Source organism: Petromyzon marinus (assembly GCF_048934315.1).
Source record: "Petromyzon marinus isolate PM22_M1 ecotype Great Lakes invasive population chromosome 67 unlocalized genomic scaffold, UKy_Petmar_22M1.pri1.0 chr67_unloc.4, whole genome shotgun sequence".
Taxonomy (NCBI): Eukaryota; Metazoa; Chordata; class Hyperoartia; order Petromyzontiformes; family Petromyzontidae; genus Petromyzon; species Petromyzon marinus.
The window spans coordinates 278,315-292,550 of record NW_027422594.1 but is presented as its reverse complement, the minus strand read 5'-3'; the positions used below and the strand labels follow the sequence as shown (position 1 = coordinate 292,550).

The following is a 14,236-nucleotide window of genomic DNA, read 5'->3' as shown; positions in this document are numbered from 1 at the left end:
ATTGCTGTGGTAGTGCTGTGTGGTAGTGTGGTATTGCTGTGGTAGTGTGCTGTGTGGTAGTGTGGTATTGCTGTGGTAGTGTGCTGTGTGGTAGTGTGGTATTGCTGTGGTAGTGCTGTGTGGTAGTGTGGTATTGCTGTGGTAGTGCTGTGTGGTAGTGTGGTATTGCTGTGGTAGTGCTGTGTGGTAGTGTGGTATTGCTGTGGTAGTGCTGTGTGATAGTGTGGTATTGCTGTGGTAGTGTGCTGTGTGGTAGTGTGGTATTGCTGTGGTAGTGTGCTGTGTGGTAGTGTGGTATTGCTGTGGTAGTGCTGTGTGGTAGTGTGGTATTGCTGTGGTAGTGTGCTGTGTGGTAGCGCGGCAGTGCACCGCCGCTGCCGCCCCGTACCCGCACGCCGCGCAGGGCCCGCACCCTCGTGTACAGGCCGGGGTGCAGCGCCCCCACGTCACAGAGGGGGTCCCCCGCGGCACGGCTGAGCAGCTCGCGGCCGTGTTCACTGACGGGGCGCGCCGAGAAGTCCCAGCGGCGCAGCACCAGGGCCGGCAGGGCGGCACGCGACCCCACGTGGCAGCAGGCGCAGAAGTAGCCGCCAGAGTACTCGCAGAAGCGCACCCGGCCTAGGAAGCCTGCCGGGGGCACGTGGCGGGGGCGGTGGTGGTGGTGAGTGGTGAGTGGGGGTGGTGAGTAGGGGTGGTGGTGAGTGGGGGTGGTGGTGGTGAGTGGGGGTGGTGGTGAGTGGGGGTGGTGAGTGGTGAGTGGGGGTGGTGGTGAGTGGGGGTGGTGAGTGGTGAGTGGGGGTGGTGAGTGGGGGAGGTGGTGGTGAGTGGGGGTGGTGGAGGTGGGGGTGGTGGTGAGTGGGGGTGGTGAGTGGTGGTGGTGAGTGGGGATGGTGGAGGTAGGGGTGGTGGTGAGTGGGGGTGGTGTGGGTGGTGAGCAGGGGTGGTGGTGGTGAGTGGGGGTGGTGAGTGGGGATGGTGGGGGTGGTGGTGAGCGGGGGTGATGGAGGTGGTGGTGAGTGGTGGTGGGGGCGGTGGTGGTGGTGAGTGGGGGTGGTGAGCGGGGGTGGTGGTGAGTGGGGATGGTGGGGGTGGTGGTGGTGAGTGGGGGTAGTGGTGGTGGTGAGCGGGGGTGGTGGTGGTGAGTGGGGGTAGTGGGGGTGGTGAGTGGTGGAGGTGGGGGCGGTGGTGGTGAGTGGGGGAGGGGGGAGGTGGTGGTGATGGAGGTGATGGGGGTGGTGGTGATGGAGTGGATGGGGGTTGTGGAGATGGTAGTGGTGGTGTGGGTGGTGGTGGTGGTGTGGGTGGTGGTGGTGGTGTGGGTGGTGGTGTGGGTGGTGGTGGTGTGGGTGGTGGTGTAGGTGGTGGTGGTGTGGGTGGTGGTGGTGGTGTGGGTGGTGGTGTGGGTGGTGGCGGTGATGGTGGTGTGGGTGGTGGTGGTGATGGTAGTGGTGGTGTGGGTGGTGGTGGTGATGGTGGTGGTGGTGTGGGTGGTGGTGTGGGTGGTGATGGTGGTGATGGTAGTGGTGGTGGTGACAAGAGATTGTGGTAGCGATGCGAGGTGGTGGGTGTCACGGACACACGGACGTACCAACTCGCACATCAACAACACCGATGGCTGTCACTCGCCGCTGAGCGGCGGTGTCGTCATCGCAGCGCTGGTGCCAGGCTAGGTGCACGCATTCACTCACCGGGCTCCACGCTGCGGCCGCATCCTGCACAGCGGTAATTCTGACTCGTGAGGATTTCCTTCTTCCTATCCAGAGACACGCAAACAAAGACGCCCCGTGCGTGTGTGTGTGTGTGTAAGTGTACGTGTGTGTGTGTACGTACGTGTGTGTGTACACGTACGTCCGTGTGTGTACGTACGTGTGTGTGTGTGTGTGTACGTACGTGTGTGTGTACACGTACGTCCGTGTGTGTACGTACGCGTGAGTGTGTGTACGTCCGTGTGTGTACGTACGTACGTGTGAGGGTGTACGTGTGTGTACGTACGTGTGTGTACGTACGTCTGAGTGTGTATATGTGAACGTACGTGTGTGTACGTACGTGTGTGTACGTACGTGTATGTGTACGAACGTGTGTGTACGTACGTGTGTATACGTACATCCGTGTGTGTACGTTTCGTCCGTGTGTGTACGTACGTGTGAGTTTGTGTACGTACGTGTGTGTACGTACGGGTGAGGGTGTACGTGTGTGTACTTACGTGTGTACGTACATGTGTGTGTGTGTACACGTACATCCGTGTGTGTACGTACGTGTGAGTGTGTGTACGTCCATGTGTGTACGTACGTGTGAATGTGTACGTACATGTGAATGTGTACGTACGTGTGAATGTGTACGTACATGTGAATGTGCACGTACGTGTGAATGTGAACGTACGTGAGTGTGTATGTGTACGTGTGTGTGTATACGTACGTGTGTACGTACGTGTGTGTGTACGTACGTGTGTGTGTGTACGTACGTGTGAGTGTGTATATGTGTGTACGTGTGTGTGTGTACATACGTGTGAGTGTGAATGTGTGTACGTGTGTACGTACGTGTGAGTGTGTATGTGTGTGTGTACGTACGTGTGAGTGTGTGTGTACGTACGTGTGTGTGTACGTACGTGTGAGTGTGTACGTACGTGTGAGTGTGTGCGTGTGTGTACGTACGTGTGTGTGTGTGTACGTACGTGTGTGTGTACGTACATGTGTGTGTACGTACGTGTGAGTGTGTACGTACGTGTGAGTAAGTACGTGTGTGTACGTGTGTGTACGTACGTGTGTGTGTACGTACGTGTGTGTACGTACGTGTGAGTGTGCATATGTGTGTGTACGTACATACGTGTGAGTGTGTACATACGTGTGTTTACGTACGTGTGAGTGTGTATATGTGTGTGTACGTACGTCCGTGTGTACGTACGTGTGAGTGTGTACGTACGTGTGTGTGTATGTACGTACGTGTGAGTGTGTATGTGTGTGTATGTACGTGTTTGTGTGTACGTGTGTGTATGTACGTGTTTGTGTGTACGTGTGTGTATGTACGTGTTTGTGTGTACGTGTATGTGTACGTACGTGTGTATGTGTACGTACGTGTGAGTGTTTAAGTACGTGTGAGTGTTTACATACGTGAATGTGTATATGTGTGTGTACGTAAGTGTGAGTGTGTACGTACGCGTGAGTGTGTACGTACGTGTGAGTGTGTACGTACGCGTGTGTGTGCACATACGTGTGAGTGTGTACGTACGTGTGTGTGTATATGTGTGTGTACATACGTGTGAGTTTGTATGTGTGTACGTACGTGTGTACGTACGTGTGAGTGTGTACGTGTGTGTATGTACGTGTGTGTGTGTACGTGTGAGTGTGTATATGTGTATGTACGTGTGAGTGTGTATATGTGTGTTTACGTACGTGTGAGTGTGTATATGTGTGTTTACGTACGCCTGTGTGTACGTACGTGTGAGTGTGTACGTACGTGTGTGTGTATACGTACGTGTGAGTGTGTATATGTGTGTACGTACGTGTGAGTTTGTATGTGTGTACGTACGTGTGAGTGTGTACGTACGTGTGAGTGTGTACGTGTGTGTACGTACGTGTGTGTGTGTACGTACGTCTGTGTACGTAGTGTGAGTGTGTATATGTGTGTGTACGTACGTGTGTGTGCACGTACGTATGTGTGTACGTACGTGTGAGTGTGTACGTACGTGTGTGTACGTACGTGTGAGCGTGTATATGTGTGTACGTACGTGTGAGTGTGCATATGTGTTTACGTCCGTCCGTGTGTACGTACGTGTGAGTGTGTACGTACGTGTGTGTGTATACGTACGTGTGAGTGTGCACGTGTGTGTACGTACGTGTTTGTGTGTGTACGTACGTGTTTGTGTGTACGTGTGTGTACGTACGTGCTTGTGTGTACGTACGTGTGTATGTGTATGTACGTGTGAGTGTTTACGTACGTGTGTGTGTACATGTGTGTGTACGTAAGTGTGAGCGTGTACGTACGTGTGAGTGTGTACGTGTGAGTAACAACGTGTGTGTGTGTACGTACGTGAGTGTGTATATGTGTGTGTACGTACGTGTGTGTACGTACGTGTGAGTGTGTACGTACGTGTGTGTACGTGATACCATCAGTAGGCCTGGGCTCTGGGTTGTTCTTCTTGCTTTTGGAGTACCTGACCCTCTGCTCACGATCATTAAGACCTTCATGATGGTGAGCGGGCCCGGGTAAAACTACGTGGCCGGGAGTCAGAGCCATTCCCTGTACACCTTGGGGTGGGACAGGGATGTCCTCTGGCTCCCACATTATTTAACATCTATTTCGACCACGTAGTTCTTGAAGCCTTCAATAGCTGTACCGGGGGAATCTCCATATGGTACAGATATAATGGCAGGCTGATCGATGCTCGGGTGCGGTCAAGGGATGGTTCCCTATTGCTCAACCACGTTATGTATGCCAATGACTTGGTAATAGCCGCTCATTCAGAGGAGGAGTTGGAGATGCTGCTGCTGCTGCTGAGACTGGAGCGTGCCACTAAGAGATGGGGCCTTACCATCAGCCCCACCAAAACTAAGCACCTGCCTGGGTATTTTGTACCATCGGAAACTCCACCCCCACAACTCCCAATCGGTGATGGGGCAGTTTTGGAGAGAGTGGAGAGTTTCCCATACCTGGGCAGTGTGCTTATGACCGGCTCTAGTTTAACAGCAGAGGTCTCACTCCAAATCAGTCGAGTGGCAATATCTTTTCATCGGTTGCGTAATGCTGTGTGGAAGCTACCTGGTCTGTCGCTCCGCACTAAGCTTCAGGTCTTTTCGGCCACGGTCATTCCCTCCCTTCTCTACGCTTGCGAAACGTGGACCCCCTTAATGAAACATCTTCGCCGGTTAGAAACATTTCGGCTAGCCTGCCGACGATCCATCCTGGGTTTAACCAGGCTGGATTGTGTGAGGAGATCACAAATCCTTGAAAGATCTGGGCAAGGTCCCATCGGTGAGCTCCTCCGGCAGGCAAGGCTGCGTTGGCTGGGTCATGTAGCCCGCATGCCCAGCCACCGCATGCCGAAACAGCTTTTGTTCAGCCGGATTGAGGGGGCTAAACGGACGTGGTACGGGCTAGAGAAGAGATGGAGTGATGTGGTACAGGAGGACGTGGAGCTGAGTGGACTTGCCGATGACTGGTACCAGCGGCGTCAAGATCGGCCTCTGTGGAGGAGGCTCGTGAAGGATGCTACTGGGCAGTTGGAGGCAGTCGCCCTCCAACAACAACGGAGGACGGAGGAGCGACGCTCAGAACAACGAGCGGAGCGCCGGGTGGCTAAAGCACAGCAGGTTGGCACAGTAGGGGGCACAGGTGGTGCATCAGCCAGTCATCTCAGTCAGTCGACCCGTGGCACCTGGGTCTGCCCCGTGACCTCCTGCCAGCGGGCGTTCGACACTTCACGTGGCCTCAGGGTGCACATAGCCTGGCACAAGCGTCGTGGTGACGTCACCGCCACTTAGTGGCGAATGGCGGTTGTTGTTGTTGTGTGTACGTGTGTATGTGTGTGTGTGTACGTGTGTATGTGTGTGTGTACGTGTGTATGTGTGTGTACGTGTGTATGTGTATGTGTGTGTCTAAGTGTGTGTATGTGTGTGTGTGTAAGTGTGTGTATGTATGTGTGTGTATGTGTGTGTGTGTGTACGTGTGTATGTGTGTGTGTACGTGTGTGTGTGTAAGTGTGTGTATGTGTGTGTGTACATGTGTGTGTGTGTGTGTATGTGTGTGTACGTGTGTGTGTGTATGTGTGTGTGTACGTGTGTGTGTGTAAGTGTGTATGTGTGTATGTGTGTGTATGTGTGTATGTGTGTATGTGTATGTGTGTATGAGTGTGTGTGTGTATGTGTGTGTGTGTAAGTGTGTGTATGTGTGTATGTGTGCGTGTCCACCTACGAGAGTTTGGGGTGCATGTGGAAGATGATCTGTGGTGGAGGCGGCTTCCACCCTCCGCTCTCCCCATGCTCATCCGCAGACGTGGAGCCCAGACACAAGGCCTTGAGACACAGACAAAGGTCCCCCATGTAACCTCTAACAGGCTGTAGGGGCAAGTGCTGTGAGTAGCGAGTAGCAGCAGCACCTGTGAAGGTAGACACAGACAAAGGTCCCCCGTGTAGCCTCTAACAGGCTGTGGGGCAGGAAGCCAGAGTCATATTGTTGACGTAGACCGAACGGAGGAATCTGATGAGCTGTGAGGCTCTTTGTCACAGATGTGCAGCGAGGTACAAGAGTGAGTGGGTCAGCGAAGAGTTGTGTGTGAGTGAGTGTGTGAGTGAGTGAATGTGTGAGTGAGTGTGTGAGTGAGTGGGTGAGTGAGTGTGTGAGTGAGTGAATGTGTGAGTGAGTGTGTGAGTGAGTGAGTGGGTGAGTGTGTGCGTGGGTGAGTGTGTGGGTGTGTGAGTGTGTGCGTGGGTGAGTGAGTGAGTGCGTGGGTGAGTGTGTGAGTGCGTGGGTGAGTGTGTGAGTGAGTGAATGTGTGAGTGGGTGAGTGTGTGAGTGAGTGGGTGAGTGTGTGCGTGGGTGAGTGCGTGGGTGAGTGTATGAGTGCGTGAGTGCGTGGGTGAGTGAGTGAGTGTGTGAGTGTGTGAGTGAGTGGGTGAGTGAGTGAGTGTGTGGGTGAGTGAGTGTGTGAGTGAGTGGGTGAGTGTGTGTGTGCGTGGGTGAGTGTGTGAGTGTGTGAGTGGGTGAGTGTGTGAGTGGGTGAGTGAGTGTGTGAGTGTGTGAGTGCATGTGTGAGTATGTGCGTGTGTGCGTGGGTGAGTGTGTGAGTGTGTGCGTGGGTGAGTGTGTGCGTGGGTGAGTGTGTGAGTGGGTGAGTGTGTGAGTGTGTGAGTGTGTGCGTGGGTGAGTGTGTGAGTGGGTGAGTGAGTGTGTGAGTGAGTGTGTGAGTGAGTGAGTGTGTGAGTGGGTGAGTGTGTGCGTGGGTGAGTGTGTGAGTGCGTGAGTGTGTGAGTATGTGCGTGTGTGCGTGGGTGAGTGTGTGAGTGCGTGAGTGAGTGGGTGAGTGGGTGAGTGTGTGAGTGAGTGTGTGAGTGAGTGGGTGAGTGGGTGAGTGGGTGAGTGTGTGAGTGAGTGTGTGAGTGAGTGAGTGTGTGGGTGAGTGAGTGAGTGAGTGTGTGAGTGAGTGAGTGTGTGAGTGTGTGAGTGAGTGTGTGAGTGAGTGAGTGTGTGCGTGGGTGAGTGATTGAGTGTGCGAGTGAGTGAGTGAGCGAGCGAGCGAAATGAGTGTGCGGGCGAGTGAGTGAGCGAGCTAGAGTGCGAGTGAGTGAGCGAGAGTGGGTGAGTGAGTGAGTGAGAGTGGGTGAGTGAGTGAGTGAGCGAGCGAGTGAGTGAGCGAGCGAGCGAGTGAGTGAGCGAGAGTGAGTGTGTGCGTGAGCGAGCGAGAGTGAGCGCGTGAGTGAGCGAGCGAGAGTGAGTGAGCGAGAGTGAGTGAGTGAGTGAGCGACACTGAGTGAGTGAGCGAGCGAGAGTGAGTGAGCGAGCGAGTGAGTGTGTGCGTGAGTGAGCGTGCGAGTGAGTGAGTGAGCGAGCGAGAGTGAGTGAGCGAGCGAGCGAGTGAGTGAGCGAGAGTGAGTGTGTGCGTGAGTGAGCGTGCGAGTGAGTGAGCGTGTGTGCGAGAGTGAGTGAGTGCGTGAGCGAGCGAGAGTGAGTGTGTGCTTGAGTGAGTGAGCGAGCGAGAGTGAGCGAGCGAGCGAGAGTGAGTGAGTGAGCGAGCGAGAGTGTGTGCGTGAGTGAGTGAGCGAGCGAGCGAGCGAGAGTGAGTGAGTGAGTGAGCGAGCGAGTGAGCGTGTGAGCGAGAGCGAGTGAGTGAGCGAGCGAGTGAGTGAGTGCGTGAGTGAGCGTGCGAGCGAGAGTGAGTGAGTGCGTGAGTGAGCGTGCGAGAGTGAGTGAGTGAGTGAGCGAGCGAGAGTGAGTGAGTGCGCGAGTGAGTGAGCGAGCGAGAGTGAGTGTGTGCATGAGTGAGCGTGCGAGCGAGAGTGAGTGCGTGAGCGAGCGAGCGAGCGTTGTCCAGGCGAGCCCCGTCACCTGCTGCCCCAGCAGTGCGTGCCCGATGCGGTCGGCCGTGGCGCCGGGAAGCCGCAGCCTCTGGAGGTGTCTCAGCAGCTGCGTCGCAACGGCCCTGGCCGAGCCCCGGCTGCAAGGGAGCGGCAGCCTGGGGGCAACCGAGGCAGAGGGGAGGCAAGCGCTGGGCACGAGTGCACCGATGCACAGGGACAGCTGCCGCTGGGGGTGCCCCTAGGCTAGACCCCACACACAGCAGCAGTCAATCATCACCACCCCTACTACTGACAGACAGCTGTCACTGGGGGTGCCCCTACGCTAGACCCCACACACAGCAGTCAATCACCACCACCCACTACTACTGACAGCAGACTGATGCACAGGGACAGCTGCCACTGGGGGTGCCCCTAGGCTAGACCCACACAGCAGTCAATCATCACCACCCACCCCCCCCTCTATAGGCAGCAGACCGGGCGTGCAGTTTCCTTCTCCGAAAAGACGATGACGGTGGTGGTTGGTGGTGGTGGTGGTGGTGGCGATGATGGTGGTGGTGGTGGCGATGATGATGGTGGTGGCGATGATGGTGGTGGTGGTGGCGATGATGATGGTGGTGGTGGCGATGATGGTGGTGGTGGCGATGATGGTGGTGGTGGTGGTGGTGGCGATGATGATGGTGGTGGTGGCGATGATGGTGGTGGTGGCGATGATGGTGGTGGTGGTGGCGATGATGATGGTGGTGGTGGCGATGATGGTGGTGGTGGTGGCGATGATGGTGGTGGTGGCGATGATGGTGGTGGTGGTGGCGATGATGGTGGTGGTTGGTGGTGGCGATGATGGTGGTGGTGGTGGCAATGATGGTGGTGGTTGGTGGTGGCGATGATGGTGGTGGTGGTGGCGATGATGGTGGTGGTTGGTGGTGGTGGCGATGATGGTGGTGGTGGTGGTGGCGATGATGGTGGTGGTGGTGGCGATGATGGTGATGGTGGTGGTGGCGATGATGGTGGTGGTTGGTGGTGGCGATGATGGTGGTGGTTGGTGGTGGCGATGATGGTGGTGGTGGTGGTGGCGATGATGATGGTGGTGGTGGCGATGATGGTGGTGGTTGGTGGTGGCGATGATGGTGGTGGTTGGTGGTGGCGATGATGGTGGTGGTGGTGGTGGCGATGATGATGGTGGTGGTGACGATGATGGTGGTGGTGGCAATGATGGTGGTGGTTGATGGTGGCGATGATGGTGGTGGTGGCGATGATGGTGGTGGTGACGATGATGGTGGTGGTTGGTGGTGGCGATGATGGTGGTGGTGACGATGATGGTGGTGGTGATGGTGCTGGCGATGATGGTGACCGTGGTGCTAATAACAGTGCTGATGGCGATGATGCTGGTGATGGCGGTGATGGTGATGATGGCAGTGATGGCGGTGATGGCGATGATGGCGGCAATGGCGATGATGGCGGTGATGGTGATGATGGCGGTGATGATGGTGATGGCGGTGATGGCGGCGATGGCGATGATGGCGGTGATGGCGATGATGGCGATGATGCTGGTGATGGCGGTGACGGCGATGATGGCGGTGATGGCGGTGATGCTAGTGATGGCGATGATGGCGGTGTGATGGCGGTGTGATGCTGGTGATGCCGGTGATGGCGATGATGGCGGTGATGGCGATGATGATGGTGATGCTGGTGATGGCGGTGATGGCGATGATGGCGATGATGATGGTGATGCTGGTGATGGCGATGATGGCGGTGATGGCGATGATGGCGATGATGCTGGTGATGGCGATGATGGCGGTGATGGCGATGATGGCGGTGATGGCGATGATGGCGGTGATGGCGATGATGGCGATGATGCTGGTGATGGCGATGATGGCGATGATGCTGGTGATGGCGATGATGGCGGTGACGGCGATGATGGCGATGATGGCGATGATGCTGGTGATGGCGGTGTGATGGCGGTGATGGCGATGATGCTGGTGATGGCGATGATGGCGGTGATGATGGTGATGCTAGGTATGGCGATGATGGCGATGATGGCGATGATGGCGGTGATGCTAGTGATGATGATGGTGATGCTGGTGATGGCGATGATGATGGCGATGATGGCGGTGATGGCGATGATGATGGTGATGCTAGTGATGATGGCGATGATGGCGATGATGGCGATGATGGCGGTGTGATGACGGTGATGGCGATGATGATGGTGATGCTGATGATGGCGGTGATGGCGATGATGATGGTGATGATGGCGGTGATGGCGATGTTCAGTACTCACATAGCCAAGAGGTCGGGTCCTGACATCATGCGACTCCGTGGGCCTGCTCAAAACGACACGCGTGGCACACACGTGACACACACGTGACACACACGTGGCACACACGTGACACACACACGTGGCACGTGACACACACGTGGCACACACACGTGACACACACGTGGCACGTGACACACATGTGACACACACACGTGGCACGTGACACACACACGTGACACACACGTGGCACACACGTGGCACACACGTGACACACACGTGGCACGTGACACACACGTGACACACACACGTGGCACGTGACACACACGTGACACACACGTGACACACACACGTGACACACACACGTGTCACCGCTGCCGTGTTGATGCTGCTACTTCAGCTGCTACAACGCTGCCGCTGGTGACGGCGGCTGCTGATGATGACAATGATGCTGATGATGATGCTGATGACACTGATGACGATGCTGATGACACTGATGACGATGCTGATGACGCTGGTGATGGCGATGAAGCTGATGACGATGCTGATGACGATGCTGATGACACTGATGACGATGATGAAGCTGATGACGATGATGACACTGATGACACTGATGAAGCTGATGACACTGATGACGATGATGAAGCTGATGACGATGATGAAGCTGATGATGATGATGAAGCTGATGACACTGATGACGATGATGAAGCTGATGACGATGATGAAGCTGATGATGATGATGATGAAGCTGATGACGATGATGACGATGCTGATGACGATGATGAAGCTGATGACGATGACGATGCTGATGACGATGATGAAGCTGATGACGATGATGAAGCTGATGACGATGATGAAGCTGATGACGATGACGATGCTGATGACACTGATGAAGCTGATGACACTGATGAAGGTGATGACGATGATGACACTGATGAAGGTGATGACAATGACGATGCTGATGACACTGATGAAGGTGATGACGATGATGACACTGATGGCACTGATGAAGGTGATGACGATGACACTGATGACACTGATGACGATGCTGATGACACTGATGAAGGTGATGACGATGACGATGCTGATGACACTGATGAAGGTGATGACGATGACGATGACACTGATGAAGGTGATGACGATGACTCTGAAGAAGGTGATGATGATGATGACGATGATGATGACACTGATGACGATGACACTGCTGACACTGATGACGATGATGACACTGATGACACTGATGACACTGATGAAGGTGATGACGATGACGATGATGAAGGTGATGACGATGACGATGACACTGATGAAGGTGATGATGATGACACTGATGACACTGATGACAATGACGATGATGAAGCTGATGACACTGATGACGATGATGAAGCTGATGACACTGATGAAGCTGATGACGATGATAACACTGATGACACTGATGAAGGTGATGACGATGCTGATGACGATGATGACACTGATGACACTGATGAAGCTGATGATGATGACGATGCTGATGACACTGATGAAGGTGATGACGATGACGATGCTGATGACGATGCTGATGACACTGATGAAGGTGATGATGATGACGATGCTGACGACACTGATGAAGCTGATGACGATGCTGATGACACTGATGAAGGTGATGACGATGACGATGCTGATGACGATGCTGATGACACTGATGAAGGTGATGATGATGACGATGATGATGACACTGATGAGACTGATGACACTGATGAAGGTGATGATGATGACGATGACGATGCTGATGACACTGATGACACTGATGAAGGTGATGACGATGACGATGCTGATGACGATGCTGATGACACTGATGACACTGATGAAGGTGATGATGATGACGATGATGATGACACTGATGAGACTGATGACACTGATGACACTCACTTGCATTTGAATGAGCGTCCAGCCCATCCACAACCTCTTCCTCCTCGTCGTCGTCCTCCTCCTCCTCGTCGTCCTCCTCCTCCTCGTCCTCCTCCTCCTCCTCCTCGTCATCGTAGCCGTCCACCTCCCCCGTGCGCCCCAGCCCCTCGTCGTCCTCCGCCGAGCTGCACTTGATGAGTTCGATCACGGTCATGAGGGCATCAGACAGTGAGAAGTGGGCGTTCTCCTGGGGGGGAGAGAGGGCACGGGTGATGGCATCACGCAAGACCATCGCCACCAATGCCACCACCACCACCAACAACAACAACACAACAACAACACAACAACAACACAACAACAACACCAACAACATCAACAACAACCGCCACTCGCCACTAAGTGGCGGTGACGTCACCACGATGCTTGTGCCAGGCTATGTGCACCTTGAGGCCACGTGAAGTGTCGAACGCCCGCTCTGCAGGAGGTCACGGAGCAGACCCAGCAGGTGCCACGGGTCGACTGACTGAGATGACTGAGATGACTGGCTGATGCACCACCTGTGCCCCCTACTGTGCCAACCTGCTGTGCTTTAGCCACCCGGCGCTCCGCTCGTTGTTGTGAGCGTCGCTCCTCCGCCCTCCGTTGTTGTTGGAGGGCGACTGCCTCCAACTGCCCAGTAGCGTCCTTCACGAGCCTCCTCCACAGAGGCCGATCTTGACACCGCTGGTACCAGTCATCGGCAAGTCCACTCAGCTCCACGTCCTCCTGTACCACATCACTCCATCTCCTCTCTAGCCCGTGCCGCACATGTTTAGCCCCCTCGATCTGGCCGAACAAAAGCTGTTTCGGCATGCGGTGGCTGGGCATGCGGGCTACATGACCCAGCCATCGCAGCCTTGCCTGCCGGAGGAGCTCACCGATGGGACCGTGCCCAGATCTTTCAAGGATTTGTGAGCTCCTCACACAATCCAGCCTGGTTAAACCCAGGATGGATCGTAAGCGTAGAGAAGGGAGGGCATGACCGTGGCTGAGAAGACCTGAAGCTTAGTGCGGAGCGACAGACCAGGTAGCTTCCACACAGCGTTACGCAACCGATGAAAAGATATTGCTGCTCGAATGATTTGGAGTGAGACCTCTGCTGTCAAAGCAGAGCTGATCATAAGCACAATGCCCAGGATTGGGAAAGTCTCCACTCTCTTCACAACTGCCCCATCACCGATTGGGAGTTGTGGGGGTGGAGTGTCCGATGGCACAAAATACCCAGGCAGGTGCTTAGTTTTGGTGGGGCTGATGGTAAGGCCCCACCTCTTAGTGGCAAGCTCCAGGTTCAGCAGCAGCGTCTCCAACTCCTCCTCTGAATGAGCAGCTATTACCAAATCATCAGCATACATAACGTGGTTGAGCAATAGGGAGCCATCCCTTGACCATACCCGGGCATCGATCAGCCTCCCATTATATCTGTACCATATGGAGATTCCCCCGGTACAGCTATTGAAGGCTTCACGAACTACGTGGTCAAAATAGATGTTAAATAATGTGGGAGCCAGAGGACATCCCTGTCGCACCCCAAGGTGTACAGGGAATGGCTCCGACTCCCGGCCACGTAGTTTTACCCGGGCCCGCTCACCATCATGAAGGTCCTTAATGATCGTGAGCAGAGCGTCAGGGATTCCGAGAGCACGAAGAACAACCCAGAGCCCAGGCCTACTGATGGTATCATAGGCCTTGACCAGGTCAATAAAGCAGAGATGTAGGTCTTGCTGGAATTCCCTACACCTCTGCTGTAGCAGACGGACATAAAAAAAATGGCATCTGTGCAGGACCGCCCTTTCCTGAAACCGCATTGGGGCTCCGCAAGCCTCTCCTCAGCGTGCCTGGCGAGGCGATGTTGAATAATCCTTGCCAGGACCTAGCCTTATCAGACCGTTGGGGCAAGTGCTGTTAAGCGAGCACCTACAAAGGCCGACACGGCACACGGGGGGGGTGAGGTGGCCAGCACCACGCCCGGCCGCCTTTGTCTCCCCAGTGGCGATGTTTACACACCGCACCAGGTGCTCGTTTGAGGCTGAGTCGATCTAGGGGAGGCCCAGGG

At 55.1% G+C, this 14,236-nt stretch overlaps 1 protein-coding gene across 2 annotated transcripts in view; it reads right to left on the bottom strand.

The window, feature by feature from the left end:
- Positions 1–14,236, bottom strand: part of LOC116956789 (run domain Beclin-1-interacting and cysteine-rich domain-containing protein-like) — a 64,398-nt gene that overhangs the window by 24,042 nt on the left and 26,120 nt on the right. For both annotated transcript variants that reach the window (XM_076058005.1, XM_076058004.1), the window contains exons 8-13: positions 12,166–12,391; positions 10,285–10,327; positions 8,038–8,164; positions 5,908–6,008; positions 1,689–1,753; positions 389–627 (exon numbers count right to left, since the gene is read on the bottom strand). In XM_076058005.1, the coding sequence (XP_075914120.1) occupies positions 389–627; positions 1,689–1,753; positions 5,908–6,008; positions 8,038–8,164; positions 10,285–10,327; positions 12,166–12,391 (801 nt within the window). The remainder of the gene's footprint in view (positions 1–388; positions 628–1,688; positions 1,754–5,907; positions 6,009–8,037; positions 8,165–10,284; positions 10,328–12,165; positions 12,392–14,236) is intronic.